Below are 15,769 nucleotides of genomic sequence, written 5' to 3' on the forward strand. Positions count from 1 at the left end.
TTTAAACAGTATCAACTGGTTTGAATAATCTAGGGAATTTATTTATTTAACATAGCATGTAAGATTGAAAAGTATACTTTGATACTGACCATTTCAGAAACAATTGTTTAGTGTCCCTGATTATTTACGAGTCTTTCCCTTCTCAGTGATTTGAGTTTCCTTAGCAATGATTTTTCCTGAAACAGAATGTGGTGTCTGCATCTCTTTCCCTCTTCTAACCCACCTTTTTCTGACCCATTTCCTTTCCTCTTCTGGCTTTCAAAAGCTTAGTTTTAATTACATAAAATAGAATTAATAGATCTGAAATCTGGAAGGTATTTGTGGCCGTCACCCACTTCTGCACTGCTAAAGATGTAAATTGCTCCCTTTCACACATTCTTAATTGATACTGTTTATAATTTACACGTACTAATGAGCACATGTTGACCTCCTTAGTAACTCATTAAAACCCACAAATTACTCTTTACGAACTGCTGTGTCAATAAACATGTCCAAAATCTAAAAATAACAGATTTTGCTTCAGTGTTGAAATTCAGTTAATGGATATTTGGTAAGTAAAAGAGGTGTTCTGTCTGTTAGATCACAGAAAACTTGGAGCAACCAGAATTTAAATGCACGTAGGGAATTCTTAACATGAAAAGTTCCCTTTGCAGGGAAAAAAATAAAATTATTAAGTATTGCTGTCAAAATTTTGCCATGCACAGCATAGTTATAAAAAAAACCTTTTTTTTCAGCTCAACAGAAATAGATGATATGCTCAGAAAATCTACAAATTTGCTGCTTACAAGAACCCTAAGTAGTTGTTTACAGAATCTAATTAAAAAACCTCATATAGGTTTAACAGAGGTAAGTTTTAAAACCTGTATTCTAAGACTCTTACCATTTACAAAATCAAATGACAATGAATGATACAAAAAGGATTTTGACAAAATTTTTTTGTCTCTTGTAGCTTGTTCAAATCATCATAAACACAACACACTTGGAACAAGCCTGTAAATACCTTGAGGATTTTATATCTAACATTACAAATATTTCACAACTGACTGTTCACACTGCAAGACTTTATGGACTTTCTACATTTAAGGTATAGTACATGGCATCCATTATATGACTGGATCTGAAAAGTTATGTCAAAATCACTGTAAATGAAGCATTTTAAAACAAAAGGGTGTGAGGGCAAAGTGTGCATTCTCATTTTTGTCTTCAAATAATTCTGAACTCTTAAGCATTCAGTTCTAACACTGAGCAGATAAACACTGTTTTTATGTTATTGGTATGACCTGGAATATGTCAGTATGTGAGAAGCCTCAATACTGTCTTTCAAATGAATTTTTTATTAAGTTATGAAATTAAAATCTAAGCTTAACTTCACAAGAAACTTTTAATAGATTAAGCCCCAATTTATGTAACATCTCCCTTTTCCTGAATGGAATCAAGCAAACAGCTAGCTTACTCTAAAATGTTTGTATCTCTTTGATTTTATTCTACAGTAGAAATACTTTGTGCTGTATTTTCAAATGGTATAATTATTAATATAAAAGAAGTATTAAGAATGTGCTACACAGCACAAGTTATTCTATGATAATTTTACAGTTTATGTTTTATTTACATGTCCTGTATAGACACAATAATAGTTGTTAAACAATCACTGGAAATTTCCCTGTTTCCAATATACGGCAACTGCTTATCTGCATGAGCTGTGTTTTCTGTGATGCTTTTAATAAAGGATGGAAGTGCTTAAACTTATATCTCAAAAAATTAAATCTTAAGTGATGTATATTCAGCATAGACAATTGCCATTTCATCATTTAGCATGTCAACATTTGTAACCTGAGGACAAAATAATCCTAAAATAAAAATTATTTAGTTTTCTTGTTATATATATGGCTCCTCATCTCATTAGTAGATGAAGTAGTTCTTGCATATATATAACAAAACCTTCATGAGTTAAGGACCAGGAGAGAACACTTCCTGATCACTATCATGATGTGGGGATCACAGACTCAAAGTGAGGATATTGATTACATTTATTACTAATGGAATCAGAGCAGGAGAATGAGAAGTAAAATAAATCTTAAAACACCTCCCTCCATCCCTCCCTCCTTCCAAGTTCTACCTCCTCCCCTTCAGCATTGCAGGGAGATGGGGAATGGGGGTTATGGTCAGTTCTTGTTTCTGCCTGTGCTCAGGGAGAGGAGTCCTTTCCCTGTTTCATGTGGGGTCCCTCTCGTGGGAGACAGTCCTTCACAAACTTCTCCAGCATGAGTCCATCCCACAGGCAACAGTTCTTCACAAACTGCTGCAATGCAGGTCATTTTTCCATGGGGTGCAGTCCTTCAGACACAGGCTGCTCCAGCTTGGGTCCCCCACAGGACCACAAGTCCTACCAGGGAACACCTGCTCCACTGTGGGCTCCTCTCCCCCCAGGTCAGCAGATCCCTGCCAGGACCCTGCTCCAGCATGGGCTTCCCATGGGCTCACAGCCTCCTTTGTGCATCCACCTGCTCCAGTGTGTGTCTTTTCCACAGGCTGCAGGTGGGTCTCTGCACCCCAGTGGTCCTCCATGGGCTGCAGGGGCACAGCTGCCCCACCATGGTCTGCACCACGGGCTGCAGGGCCTTTGCTCTGGCGCCTGGAGCACCTCCTGCTCCTCCTTCTGCACTGACCTTGGCGTCTGCAGAGATTTTCACATGTTCTCACTCTGCTCTTCTCTAGCTGCAATTTTCATTTTTTTTTTCCTTCTTAAGCATATTATCACAGAGATGTTACTGTCATTCCTGATGGGCTTGGCTTTGGCCAGTGGCGGGTCCGTCCTGGAGCCGACCGGCATCGGCTCTGTTGGACATGGGGGAAGCTTCTGGCAGCTTCTCACAGAAGCCACCTCTGTAGGCACCCCCGCTGCCAAAACCTGGCCACAGAAATCCAATATGTATTGGAGGGATTAACTGAATTCTGTATCTGTGCTTAGTATCTATGACTTCAGAAGAATATGGGATGAATGCTGACAACCAAGATTTTTTATTTTATATGGTTTCTCCTGTCTACTTTGCTGGAAAACTTGTTAGCGCAGTGTTCTCCAATTAAAGTAGAGAATTCTTTTCTTGTTAATCCCTCTTTTTTTTTCCCCCTCTATTGTAATGAAAAACTGCTCACAGTTTCTCACCTGGGCTCTCAGAGAGTTTGGTATGTTCTACTGTTATTAAATTCATGTCCTGGTGGCAAATTGTGTCACCTCCATTCTTTCTGAGTGGTCAAAAATCTCCTTTTATTAGCAGCATTGATCACATTTACATTCCATGGGATGCATTTTTTTAAAAACAGAAGGACTAGTCTTCCCATCACCAGTAAATCATTTTAACTGTTAAGGGTTATACAATCACTCCACGAATGACTTAGTTTTTAAACAAAAAACCCCAAACCCAAACAAACAGAAAATTGAAGGAATTTTGCTAAGCTGAAGCAGATGTAGTTGCAAGCCCCATCATTATAGATTGTTGAAACTGAGGTCTCATTGTTAATTAGAAACTTTGAATATAGATTAGTTAAAGCTTTCTTAGTCATGGCCATCTACAAAATTGTGGATGTCAACATATTCCTTTGACATGTTAACAGGTTGCCAGATTCTTGTGTGTTGGATTGGGAGAGCCATTCAGTGGAGGCTTTTACAAGTTGTTTTGGCAGTAAAAATGCAATTTTTAGGGAATCATACTTTTGTATTTATTCATGGCAGGGCCACATGCTTTCTTGCTTGCTCCTGAAGTGCCTCATTGCCTGGGGCCTGACTGAAGACTAAATTTGGCACATTCAATGTAAAAGCACCTGTAAGCTCAGATAAATGTAAATGTTTTATTTTTTCTTTTTGCCTTTCATATTTACGCTTTTCTGAAGTGCCATGTTTTTTGGACTGCTTTTTCCTAGAAGAAAGTAGTGATGGGAGTTTCATCTGCTTTTTTGTTGCTTCAGTATATCCAGCCTATTTTAACTCTCTAAAAATCTCAAGCAACTGATCTGTTTGCTTTAAATCAAATGTCTTACTTGAATTATGCTCTGTATTGGTGAAGAAAGTTTCATGCTGTGCCTAAATTAGAAAGACACTGAGAAACTTCAAACTCCAGACTGGCAAAAGCACACTTTTCCAGCAACACAAATGTACCAAGCATCTGCACATAGATCCCATTGGATCTCTGAAGGTATCCCTACACAAATGAAGCAGATCGTTAGCAGTGTGAACTCAGTTGGCAGTAAATGCAGGACTTCACTGTTCCAAAAAGTAGAATCCATTGTGTGGCAGAACAAAAAGTAGGGGTAGGAGGAAGTTCTGAATCGTGGTGTATGATGATCAGGATATTTAAAGGAGTATGAAAAATTATCAGTATTCTTCAGATGTGCAGCTTTAAGGCATTATTACATAAAAATCATGATGCTGGGCCTCTGTCCATAAAAGATAAAATTATTAGGTTCTTTTATTATTTTCTTTATAAAAGAAGGCAAATGAACTTTGTGTCAGGGTTTGTAAGGCTGAATAAAAGGTGGTTGTTGTGAAGAGAGCAAAGAACTTGCCTTGTTTCCAAATTCAAATTAAATTCATTTGTCTGAGAACTTAGATTCTTCTGTAGGCATGTTATTTTATAAACACTCACAGTATGCATTATGTGAGTATTTTAAAAACCACAGCCCCAGACTTACTGTAAGACAACGTTAAAATGCTGATTTAAATAAAATATTTTTAATCTAAGAAAAACACAAGACTTGAGTTTTGTTGATGGATATAGTTTTATCTGCATTTAATAATATTTTAGAATTCTGACAGTTGCACATGATTTTTTTTTCAGGATGCAAGACATGCTGCAGAAGGAGAAATATATACAAAACTTAACCAAAAAATAGATGAATTTATTCAGATTGCTGATTATGATTGGACAATGTCTGAATCAGATGGAAGAGCCAGTGGATACTTAATGGACCTAATTAACTTTTTAAGAAGCACATTTCAAGTTTTTACTCATTTACCTGTAAGTGTTCAAAATTAAATTTAATTTCAAACTATTTCAGCATCATTTTATTTTAATACATGAAGGTTTTGAGGATAGATATGGTTTTTGAATTGTGCATATGCTGGCAAGATGTATTTTATTTTTTTTCAGCACAGGAATATTGTCATATGTGTTTCAGTATATTGGTGATGGTTACCCATGGGAATACAAAGAAAAACTTACAAATACTTTAGTAATATTGTTACCAACAACTAATTTATAATGTGAGAACTCATGCAGTTTTGTAGAGCATCAGATGGACTTTTTAGTTAAGCATCTTGGTTTTGTGTTTACGTGCACTGATTCAAACAATGCAGAATTGATGCTAATCCTGCATTTGTGCATCAGATTATGGAGGTCTTGTATCCTCCAAGGTTTTTAGCTAAATAGTTTTGATCATAAGAAGTCATTTGATTCTAGTGAACTGAGCTTCCTTGAAATAAATCCTTGTTTGTATTCAAATATATCCTGTGTTATATTGTCCCAACAAAAAGGGTACTGTTAACTTGTCTTATGCATGAATTGTTACATTCTGTTGTCTGATTTCCCCTTGCTTTAAGACAAAAAAGACTGCTTCCAGTTTGGTTTATCATCGTAATAGTTTATAGCTTTATAGGTTGGGAGTGACTTCAGTAAGTCATTCAAGCTACATCTGCTTTTCATCAGCTTGTCCTTGGTTGCTACAGTCACACTGATGTCTGAGTGCTTTGCCCACATGCAATGCTTGTAAAGAATAAGTCCTCAAGGCATAGAATGTTTTGAGGCTTCAGACTGGAAATAGTCTGAATAATAATTTCTTTATGTGCACAGCAAGGTTTTGAGGTTGCTGGCATAGTGAGCTTATCTGGTCTTCCAGATTATATTTGAAGAGGCTGTGATTCTTCAATCTCCTGTTCTTTTAACTGACTCAAAGACATAACCCACCCAAAACATATCATGTGATATCGACTGTGTTGTGTGAGGCATGTGCTTCTGTGCCAAATCAGTGGAGCGGTTTTTGATACAGAATAAATTTGTTAGATAGTTAATTTCATAATAATTTAGTATACAAAGCAGTGTGAACGAAAAACACTGTTCCTCAGTGGTTATGTGCATATCATAGTTAAGGGATGTGAAGTTTGTAGAGCAGGATATACAGACGCCTGCCAGGAATGGAGGCTACCATAAAGCTGTTCAGAAATGAGCCACAGACAAAACCAAGTAATGTGTTAAGAGGGATGGAAAGAAGCAGCTGTGGCATTAGGACTTAAAAATTGTGGAAAGAGTAGAAATATGTGCCTGGGGGCACCAGTCAGCCTTTGGAGAAAGGTAGTTCCTGTGAAGAGGCTATTCTCTAATTTCAAACTCCGGTCAGGTACCAAGCAGGATGTAGAACTATATGGACAACTAATCTGCTCTGGCAAGAGGTTTCTTATAATTTTTACTTATCTTGCATCTCGTTTCCTATCCTACCTTGGCCAGTTGTAGAAACATACGGTCCTATGGATGTTGTGTGAGCTGTGGAGTTTATATGAAAATGTGTACACAGTTGCATTATGGTAATTCTGATTAGACTTGTAAGTTACTTTCATTAAGAGAAAATTTATAGTAAAAGCATTTTCAAAGATTAGCCCAGAACTAGGTTCCGTAGCTCATTAAAATAGTAAGTGCTTTGGAGTGCTAAACTAAGCTAGATTCTCCTATGCCATAATTAAGATTTGGAATCATTTTAGAATTAATTTTCATCAGTGGATTATTCCAATAATGTCACTGTGTCATTTCCATAATAATTTTTGTATGGCTGGCAGAAACATTCCTCTGCTCCAGATAGTTTGTCAGAACTTTTATCTAATTAGAAATCGCAGAACAAAAGTCCTAGCCACTGACCAAAATTCTAGTAAGGAAAAGAGGGGGACAAGTAGAGGAATCTCTTCTGTTCTACCTTAGCTTACCTGATGGTGTTAGAGGGCATTGTGCCAGGGCTGGGGACAGTGTGGCTGGTTGGCCACACTAGTTCTCTGTAGTCACACTCGAGGGTCTTTCTCTTTGGTATTGTTTCAAATGCTACTCTTCTTGTAGAACTGTTAAAATATGTTCTTTAACAATTTTTTTGCTGTGATTCATTTGGCTCCTGTTGGTAAAATGTCGTTTTATTTTAGCTGTGTGTGTAAGCTGTGTAAATGCGCAGGGATGCGTCTCCTTTTGTGTTCCATGTGGGGCTGTACTAAAGTTCTGTACCAATGTAGGCACAACTATCAATTGTATTATTTTTATTGGAATGTTAGTTTTAAATCAGATAGGCTATGATCTCAACTCTGCTGAACCTGCACACAAAATGACACAACTTAGTTGGAGTCTGACATCTCTGTTGAATCATGGGAAATGTCTTGTGTCTCCAAAGCTTTTCCCCCCCCTTAAGTTTTTCATGTTAGTTTTCTCCTCTGTGTTTGTTTACTGTAATTAGGAAGCAATATTGGAAAAGAAAATAGCTTTTTCCACCCTTGAGTTATATTGCCATTAGATTTATGTTAAAATTTTTTAATGATTCATGTTACATTTAGATTCTTACTGTCCTCGACCATTCTAAGTCTTGCTTGAACAAAGTATGTTAATGGCATACAGATAACCTCTGTAAGCCAAGGTGGTAAACGTGGCATATATTTTTAATGTAAGAGTTCTGGAATATGTTTTTTCTTGTAATGAAAACTTTCTGGAAGGGCATTTCCACAGACACTTTGTCATTTGAAGTTTGCTACTTTGATATTTTGGCATACAGTTCCTTATTACAGAAAAAGGTATTATTGCCAGATTAGTAGTATTTAAATTATAATCTCTTTGTTATGCCTCAACAAAATACTGTGTAAATTCACAGGTTTAAAAAAAATAATTTAAGGAATTCTGTAGCTATAATTGTTCTTTTTGTAAGATTTTTTACCTGTTATTGCTACCAATTTTTTATTCTTTTTTTTTTTTTTGAAGTTGACAGTACATCTTAATTTTTTTGTTTTGATTGCCTTACTGGTTTCCTTCTCAGAATAACAACAATGACCATGCAGCTATGTCGGTAAGTAGATGCAAGATGAAGAAAAAGCATGTGAACAGAAAAACTATGAACTGCCTGCAGGCTTATTGCTTCGATTTTTAATCATTTAATAAAAAGACCCTTTCTGTTTTGCTGATGACTTGCTGTGTACCTTGTGTGGTTGCATGCAGGGATCGAGTTAATGGCTAACATTGGGCTTTCATACACTGGGACAGACAGCAGGAGTCCTAAAAACCTTGCAGAAGGTTGATGGGATGTGTCTTGCATCCCAAATGAGGTAATTTAGAGGAGACTATTAGACCTTTTGAAAGAGGGGTCAGGTATCAAAATACAGCCATGAGACATGCATACAGAATAAGGGTAGAGTGATAGAGCTGAATAAAGAATCAGCAAAAGTTCCATCCTTTCTCTGCTACCTCTGCCTGGGGTCAAAGGAATGTGTGTGCTGGTGTTCTTTATTTGCTTTTTAAAAATTTTTTAAAGAAGATGATGCATTGCATTTAAGAATTCTTCCATCCCTGATTATTTTCATGTCTTTTTTTTTTATATAAGGAGTTTTTTTGATTTGGCATAAGCATTGCCATGATAATGAAAGTGATGAAGTTAATATTACTAAATTATCAAAATCTGGAGAATGGATCTAGCAGTGGGGTCCCAAGTTGTTAGGATCCTAGAGCACAGGAGTTACAAGTGGAGTTATGGAGGTCAAGTATTTAGCCTGTTAAATAGAAGACTGCAGACAGATCTAGTGGCAGCCTACAACCTCTTGAAGAACAAAAACAAAACTGATGGAGCCAAACTCTTCTTGATAGGACTGACAAATTCACACGTGGCTATGGTCACAGATAGAAGCTCAGGAGGTGAAGCTTCAATATTAGAGCAAAGGTTTGCATGAAGAGAGTGGTGTGGTATTGAAGGAGTTTACAGAGAGACACTGTTGAATTCCCATCCCTGGTGATTTTGAAGCCTTAGCGAGGAAAAAGGACAATGGACCTGAACCAATGTTGGCAATAGTCCTGCTCCAAGTAGAAGGTTGGACTAGATGATGGTGGTGGTTCATTCCTATGAACATTTCTATCATTTGAATACTCAGCCTCATGTTGAACTGTCGTGGTAATAGGTGTCACGAGCACTATGAATGTTGAATATTTGGTGTAGAAATACTTCCTGTTAATGTTGCATAGGTCTCAGTCTGCTGGTTATGCCATGACTAAGGACTAGCAGAACTTCAGCAAAGCAGAGCTGCGTGGAATTTGGAAGGTTATAATTGAGAGTTATGCAGTTTTTAGTGGTTCTGTTTTCTAAATTCATAAGAATTGAGTCTTTTGAGATTACACCCTATTTTAAGTTCATGTTGCAGTTTATAGTACCATTAGATGCTCTGAATCAAAAAGCAAATTAAAATTTCATTATACAGCCATTCATCTCCTGAAATAAATTGGATGATCAAATCTTTATTAACCACCTGCCTTCTCTTAAGTTTAATTTTGAACTGTTAAGGAAAAATGTTACCTTCTAATTTCAGATCAGGTAATTTGAAATTATAATGGATCTGTATATAAGTGCTTTTAATCTAAGTTTAGAATTAGCTGAAACTTTATTCTAGGTATGTCCCTTGTCAATACAAATATAATGCAAATACAAAGTTAGTACTGGACAACTCTTTGGAAAAGAGTGGCCATTGAAAAACAACAGTTACAAATTACTTTCAATTAGGCATTTTTCATTGTTTCAGTAGCATTTGGGGCAGAGGCTGTAGGTAAAATTGATTCTTAAAAATTCCACTAGTGCTTTTAGTATACTTGTATTTTATTAGTAGTTCAAAAATTGGATTTAGCTCCGACTGATAAAATCTGTATGTTTAATTTCTTTGCATTTTCAGAAACTGACATTTTCATTTCATATTATTAAATTAATTCTTCAGCTTAACGTCTTAGATTTCTAACAGATAAGTTTTGTTATTTTCTTTTTATGCTGAGGATGGCAGTTTGTGTTATTTTATTGTTACTGTGATTGGCAGCGAAAGTCTAATTTCACAGCTTGCAGTGGGGGCGGAGGGGTGGTGGTTTTCTGCAACCATATTCAAAAACTGTCAATCAGCAGCCTTCACAGGCTACTTAGAGAATGAGTTTTCTTACTGATTTCTCTAAATGCTGCTTCATGCTGTCTTTGATTGGCACAGCCTGGCAGGGAGGATGGATGAATCTGTCACTGGCTGGTTAATTGTGTTGCTGGTCTCAGCCTGACATCAGGTCTTTGACTCCTAAGTGGCTCAATACAAAACAAATTAGCAGATTGTAGTCATATTTCTCATTCTATATGCTTTGACTTTGTTGAAATGCAGTCCATAAATCATATGACACCATAGTGAATGATGAAAGCTGCTTTTGAGACAGCTAGCATGGGTTTTAGAAAGCAGCACCGCGAAGGTGCCGTGGAAGGATGCATATGGCTGACCCTTTGGGAATTCCTAGGAGCCAAATGTCTCTTTACTACAATTGTTCTTCGGAGAAAAGCTTTTGGGTCCTATAAAAAAGGATTTAATATGTCAGCAAATTCTCTTTACAAGCTCCTTTGAAATATAAGAAGTTTGTCTAAGGGTTTTCTCTTTTTACAAACTTGTATTTCAGCAAAATGTGAAGGCTGGGTGAAAAAACCAGTTTCCTTTAACACTGTTAGCAGGTGTTTTTGCTTATAGAATAGGGTCCTTGTTTCCTAAACTTTACATTGGTTGAGTGGAAGAATAGGTTTTGTAGACAGCGTCAATTAGCATAGGCACAGCAGAGACAATAGTAGTGTCTCCAAATGGGAGGCAACTGGGGAGAATGTGAGAAGCCTGCTGAATCTCTGCATGCTATTTGAATATAGGTATTTAATTGCTAGATAACCACGGCCACCCCCGCCTCCCTTAAAAATTAATAATAGTAATTAAAAAAACCCCAAACAACAAACTGGTAAATAAAAATATCAATAATGTTTTAAAACTAACTGGGATTTAATTCTGGAAAATAAATGTTATTGCTATGTTCATGAATCCTTATGTTTCCTCTTCAAAATGCTGTATGAAAAAATGGTGAGGAACTGATTAATTGGTAGATGGTGGAAATTCGGAGACAGATTTTTAACTAGATCTCATTTTTCAAACACAAATTTTAATTTCATCTTTTCTGAGTATCATACATCCAACGTATTTTGAATTGGGAAGCACTGAATTTTGAAGAGGATAACAGTATAGTTCACATTTATTTCAGTTAAAATTCAGCATTTTGAGAGGTATGCGTAGCTTCATTTTTTCTCTAAATTTGAGAATATTGAGTGATTTTATTGAGTAAGTATTAACTGCGCATAGTAAACTTTTTTGATATGTCATTTGAACAATAAGCCTGTAGTTCAAGTTACATAGTTGGAAATAGTTTATATGTTAGGATGTTTCCATTTTATGAAATGTTAAAATAAACATTAAATGTACATGTATTAATACTTATTTAAAGTCCAAGTGGCTTTAACCATGTCATTTCTGTATTGTAACCATTACCTTGTGCTCCAGTACTATTGATATTTGCCAGATTGTAACAATTAACTACACATGCTTGTTAGAAATATAAAATTCTGTCTTTTATTGAAGATAACAGAGGAGTACAGATTGTTTGCATATGAAATAAACTGAATGTTAAAATTTTTCGTGACAACCTATTAATCTGGTTGAACTTTTATTACATTATAGTGGCAGCATAAATAGGACATGGAGCTGATTTGATGGAGCAGTACATTAAACAGAGATGCACTAGTTGTTCCATTAAATCAAAATGACATTTCCATTAAGTATTTCAAATCTACTACACTGTAATTACATGAACTGTGGCCCATTGATTCCCGTTCTCACCTCCTATTTTCCTTCCTTTTTCCCTTATTTTTTTCTTCTCCCCTCCCCCCTCGAATTCATATTGGTATTGTTCTGCTTGGGGAATAGAGCTACGTGTCTCCTGGTGTAATTACCGTTGGGTTTGGGAGACTTTTAAGCATGCTGTTCTTGCATTGTTTCTTACATTCCTTGTTGTCGGTTCATCTATTTTGCTCAAAAATGTTATGTGCTTTTCTGAGATTTTCAATTAAGAAACTGACATCTCATTTTAGATATAAAGCTCCTAACAGTTCAAGGTGTCCTACTGCTAAAGAGGTATTAGCAACAGCCATTTAATGTTTCAGTGTGAACATGAGGAGAGTTGAAGGCTTTCCATTGTGTTCGCTACACAATTTGTTAATCACCTTTTAACAAATAATGGATTTTTAAAGTACAAAATATTTGGGGCCAAATCTGCTTTCTGTTATGAAAATTTTCTGTACATGAAAAGTCAATTATGTGAGCTAGTTGAGTTATTAAGGATAAGATCTGGCTCTTCAGAAGCTGGAGCAGAACTTTCAAACTTTTTTGGGACAGTGAACTGTTGTCTGTTATAATCTTTCATTGTATGTTTTCTGGGATTCAACAGTGAATTGCTTAACCTGACTTTGCAGAAAACAGCTGGGGACTATTGGTTTAGAGAAACAGGTGTCATCACTTCACTGATGGATAGAAGTAAAAAATAGCGGTGTGTGCTCCAGTAGCTGTATTACATAATTGTGATTTATTTTGTGCATGTTGTTACCTTTGTTTCAATATACATTGTAACATAGACATCAATTGAAAAGCAAGGTTTAAATACATTAAACTACAGAGATTCATGTAGTTGCATTTGAAAGCCAAGATCACTCTGCTTTAAAAGATGGCAGTGCTATGAATAGAATGGTGCCATCTGGTTCAGTATCTGGTCTTAAGTGGTTTTCTTAGCTTTAAGGTGGAATTTCATTATATTTCAATTTTTCTGTACTAAATTTTTAATAATTGATTATGGAGTTAATGTCTTTCTGTTTTGTTTTTTGGTCTCATGTTGGAAAATTACATATAGATATAAAGAGCAATGTTACTAGTGAGACTATGATTGGGAAATTATTTCTATATTGTACAGCAGAGGGCTACATTTCATTTTGTAAGTAGTTGATTATTGACAGCACTGATTTATTAAGCACTGAAAAGATGATGGATAAACATGAATATTTTAAATAATTTAGCTACAAGCTTTGAGATGGAATTCAAGCAATTAAAGTAACAATAATTAGCGCAAGCTGTTATGAGAAATGCCCCAACTCATAGCAATCATTTTTGTTTATATAAAGTTTGGGAGGTTTTTATTTACTATTGTTAAAATATGCAGCATGTTGATTTTCATAACATTCTTGCTTTCATTCTGTTTGGGTTTAAAATATTTGAATAAAACCACAAAGCTATCTTATGCTTCAGCAACTTATAATGTTTTGGAAAAGTCCTTGTATTCATGAAAACTGTTGGATTTATGGAAGAAATATCAGTAATTGCTTTGACATATATTTAATCCAGTTATTCATTTGATCTAATAGAAACAAAGCTAACATGTCAGAGAAATAACAGGAAGTGTGATCTCTCTCCTAATCTAAGTCCTGTATCATTAAGACTTTGAGTGTATATTGAAATCAAATCAGACAAGTAGTTCTTTAGTGACATATCATTTGTTTCTATCTTAAAACCTATTGCTTTTTCTACTAGGGAAAAGTGGCCCAGACAGCTTGCATGTCAGCCTGCCAGCATCTTTCAATGTCCCTAATGCAGATGCTACTGGACAGTGAATTAAAACAAATAAGCATGGGAGCAATTCAGCAATTTAATTTAGATGTGATCCAGTGTGAATGTAAAGTATATTCCAACCTACATCTGTCTTAACACTGAAAAAAGTTAGTTAATGTAAGTGATCTTTTTCCATAATGTACTAAAACTTTGTCTTTTATGAAACAATTAATATGACAGTATATCTTCTTGTAAAAATATTTATAAGTATGTTAAAATTTCTGGGAATTTTTTTATAAAGTTCTTTTTTAACTCAAGTGTGTGATTGAAACATACATTGTTTTTATTCCTAATGGGATCATAATCACTGTATCCAGTAAAGACATAGTTTAGTACAGAATTGCCTAAAACTTCAATATAAATATTATGTTGAAATTGTTAAGAAAAAAAAGGTCAAATGTCTGTGGAATTTTAATTTTTGTTCTTGAGTTTATCTATTATGGTACAAATTTTAAATGTGCTGTTACACAGGGTCTCCTTACTCCTAAAGCTGCTACTGCCTTACTCACCATGCAGAATACTAGTACTCATTTAGTACATCAGATGTTTATTCTCACCATTTAAATATGGCATCAGAGTTATTTTATAAACTGGTTCAAGTTCAATCCAGCACTGAAGACAGGATTAATTACCTCATGTTTTGCATAGAGCTCATAGTTGAGGGTGAGCTCTTAATCTGTATGAAGGAAGTAATTCTGTGAGTATAGTTTTAATTGTTTTATAGTTGATGACTGAGATACAGTGGAAAGACTGACTAGTGATTTTTTCAATGCATATTTTCAGATTCTTCTGCTCTGTTTTTTTCCAAAGTATCTTTTCTATTATGTATTTGAAGCATGGGTCTTGGTGATTTTGGTGACAGCTGTATAATGGGGCAGTTCTATAAGTTGTATCCTGAGGTTTTTAGTTTGGATATGTGAAAAAAATTGATGACTACTCAATTAGAAGCCACCTATGGGAGACTGGAAATTTGATTTCAAGCAATTTGATTAGCACAAAGGATTCTTGTGGGAGTCCAGGGACAGAGTTAAGGGGCATTTTTGACATTTTAACCATATGCTTGTCTTTCCTTCTCCTGCCTTTGTTACATTCCAGCTAAACTCTGTAACAGGTAGAGCAGGCATCTTTCTGACAGTCCTTCACTATCCAGCCCTAAGGCCTTTCAGTGCGTAGAATGAACTGATGGGATTATCTGGGTCAGATTGAAAAAGTATTTGTGATTGTGACATTAAAATTTGTCTCGTGGTTGTACAAGTTGGCCAAACGTATCATGGTTTGACTTCTTTCGCTTTTAGTATGCTTGATGCTGCAAATTTAATAGTCTTCTTGTCAGGTGTGTGGATAGGGGTATGTTTTGTTCATTTGTGTAGTTTTCTAGATGTAAAAAAGATCCCAGTTGTAAAAACAGAAATTACACAGTATTCATAATACTGACATCATAATCATTCATCTAGACAAGCTGAATTAGGGTACCCACTGAACAGTCATCTGCTAGTGTAACAGTGAAGAAAACTTACCCATTACCAAATTATTCGGTTTCTAATATTTAAAATATCAGCTGTGAACAACGCAGTGCTTCAGTGCTCTGTAAAGATTAACCATTTCACTATTTCACTCTGGGAGCATGTGGCATGGACAGGACATGACAAAGCTTGGGCCAAAATAAGACATTTTCAGAAAGCTAGTAACCTGAACACTGAAACACTTTCTTTCCACCACTGTGCAACTTTTAGCATGGGCTGTACAAATGCAAATAGAATAAGCTTTATTTCTTCCTTTGTGCAAAGCTTTTCAAGCATGTTAGAAAAAAAAATTGGTTTTGCACAGAAACCCTTTGAATAGTTTAAATGTAATTATGTAATTATTGTCAGGATAGTATGTTGCAACAGACAACGTTTTGCTATCTGTGGAATAAAGGATTGACACAAGATTTTGCTCAGACAGCTTTGCTGATGTGGTTTCATTCATAAGGTCCATCACAAGCACATTCCAGGCCTCGCTGTGATGCCTGTGATT

General features: G+C 35.7%; 1 protein-coding gene across 2 annotated transcripts in view; it reads left to right on the plus strand.

The window, feature by feature from the left end:
* Window positions 1-15,769, plus strand: part of EXOC6 (exocyst complex component 6) — an 89,353-nt gene that overhangs the window by 43,274 nt on the left and 30,310 nt on the right. For both annotated transcript variants that reach the window (XM_032694238.1, XM_032694239.1), the window contains exons 16-19: window positions 735-846; window positions 950-1,084; window positions 4,833-5,012; window positions 13,676-13,817. In XM_032694238.1, coding sequence (XP_032550129.1) covers window positions 735-846; window positions 950-1,084; window positions 4,833-5,012; window positions 13,676-13,817 — 569 coding nt within the window. The remainder of the gene's footprint in view (window positions 1-734; window positions 847-949; window positions 1,085-4,832; window positions 5,013-13,675; window positions 13,818-15,769) is intronic.

Source organism: Chiroxiphia lanceolata, chromosome 8 (assembly GCF_009829145.1).
Source record: "Chiroxiphia lanceolata isolate bChiLan1 chromosome 8, bChiLan1.pri, whole genome shotgun sequence".
In the NCBI taxonomy this organism is placed as follows: Eukaryota; Metazoa; Chordata; class Aves; order Passeriformes; family Pipridae; genus Chiroxiphia; species Chiroxiphia lanceolata.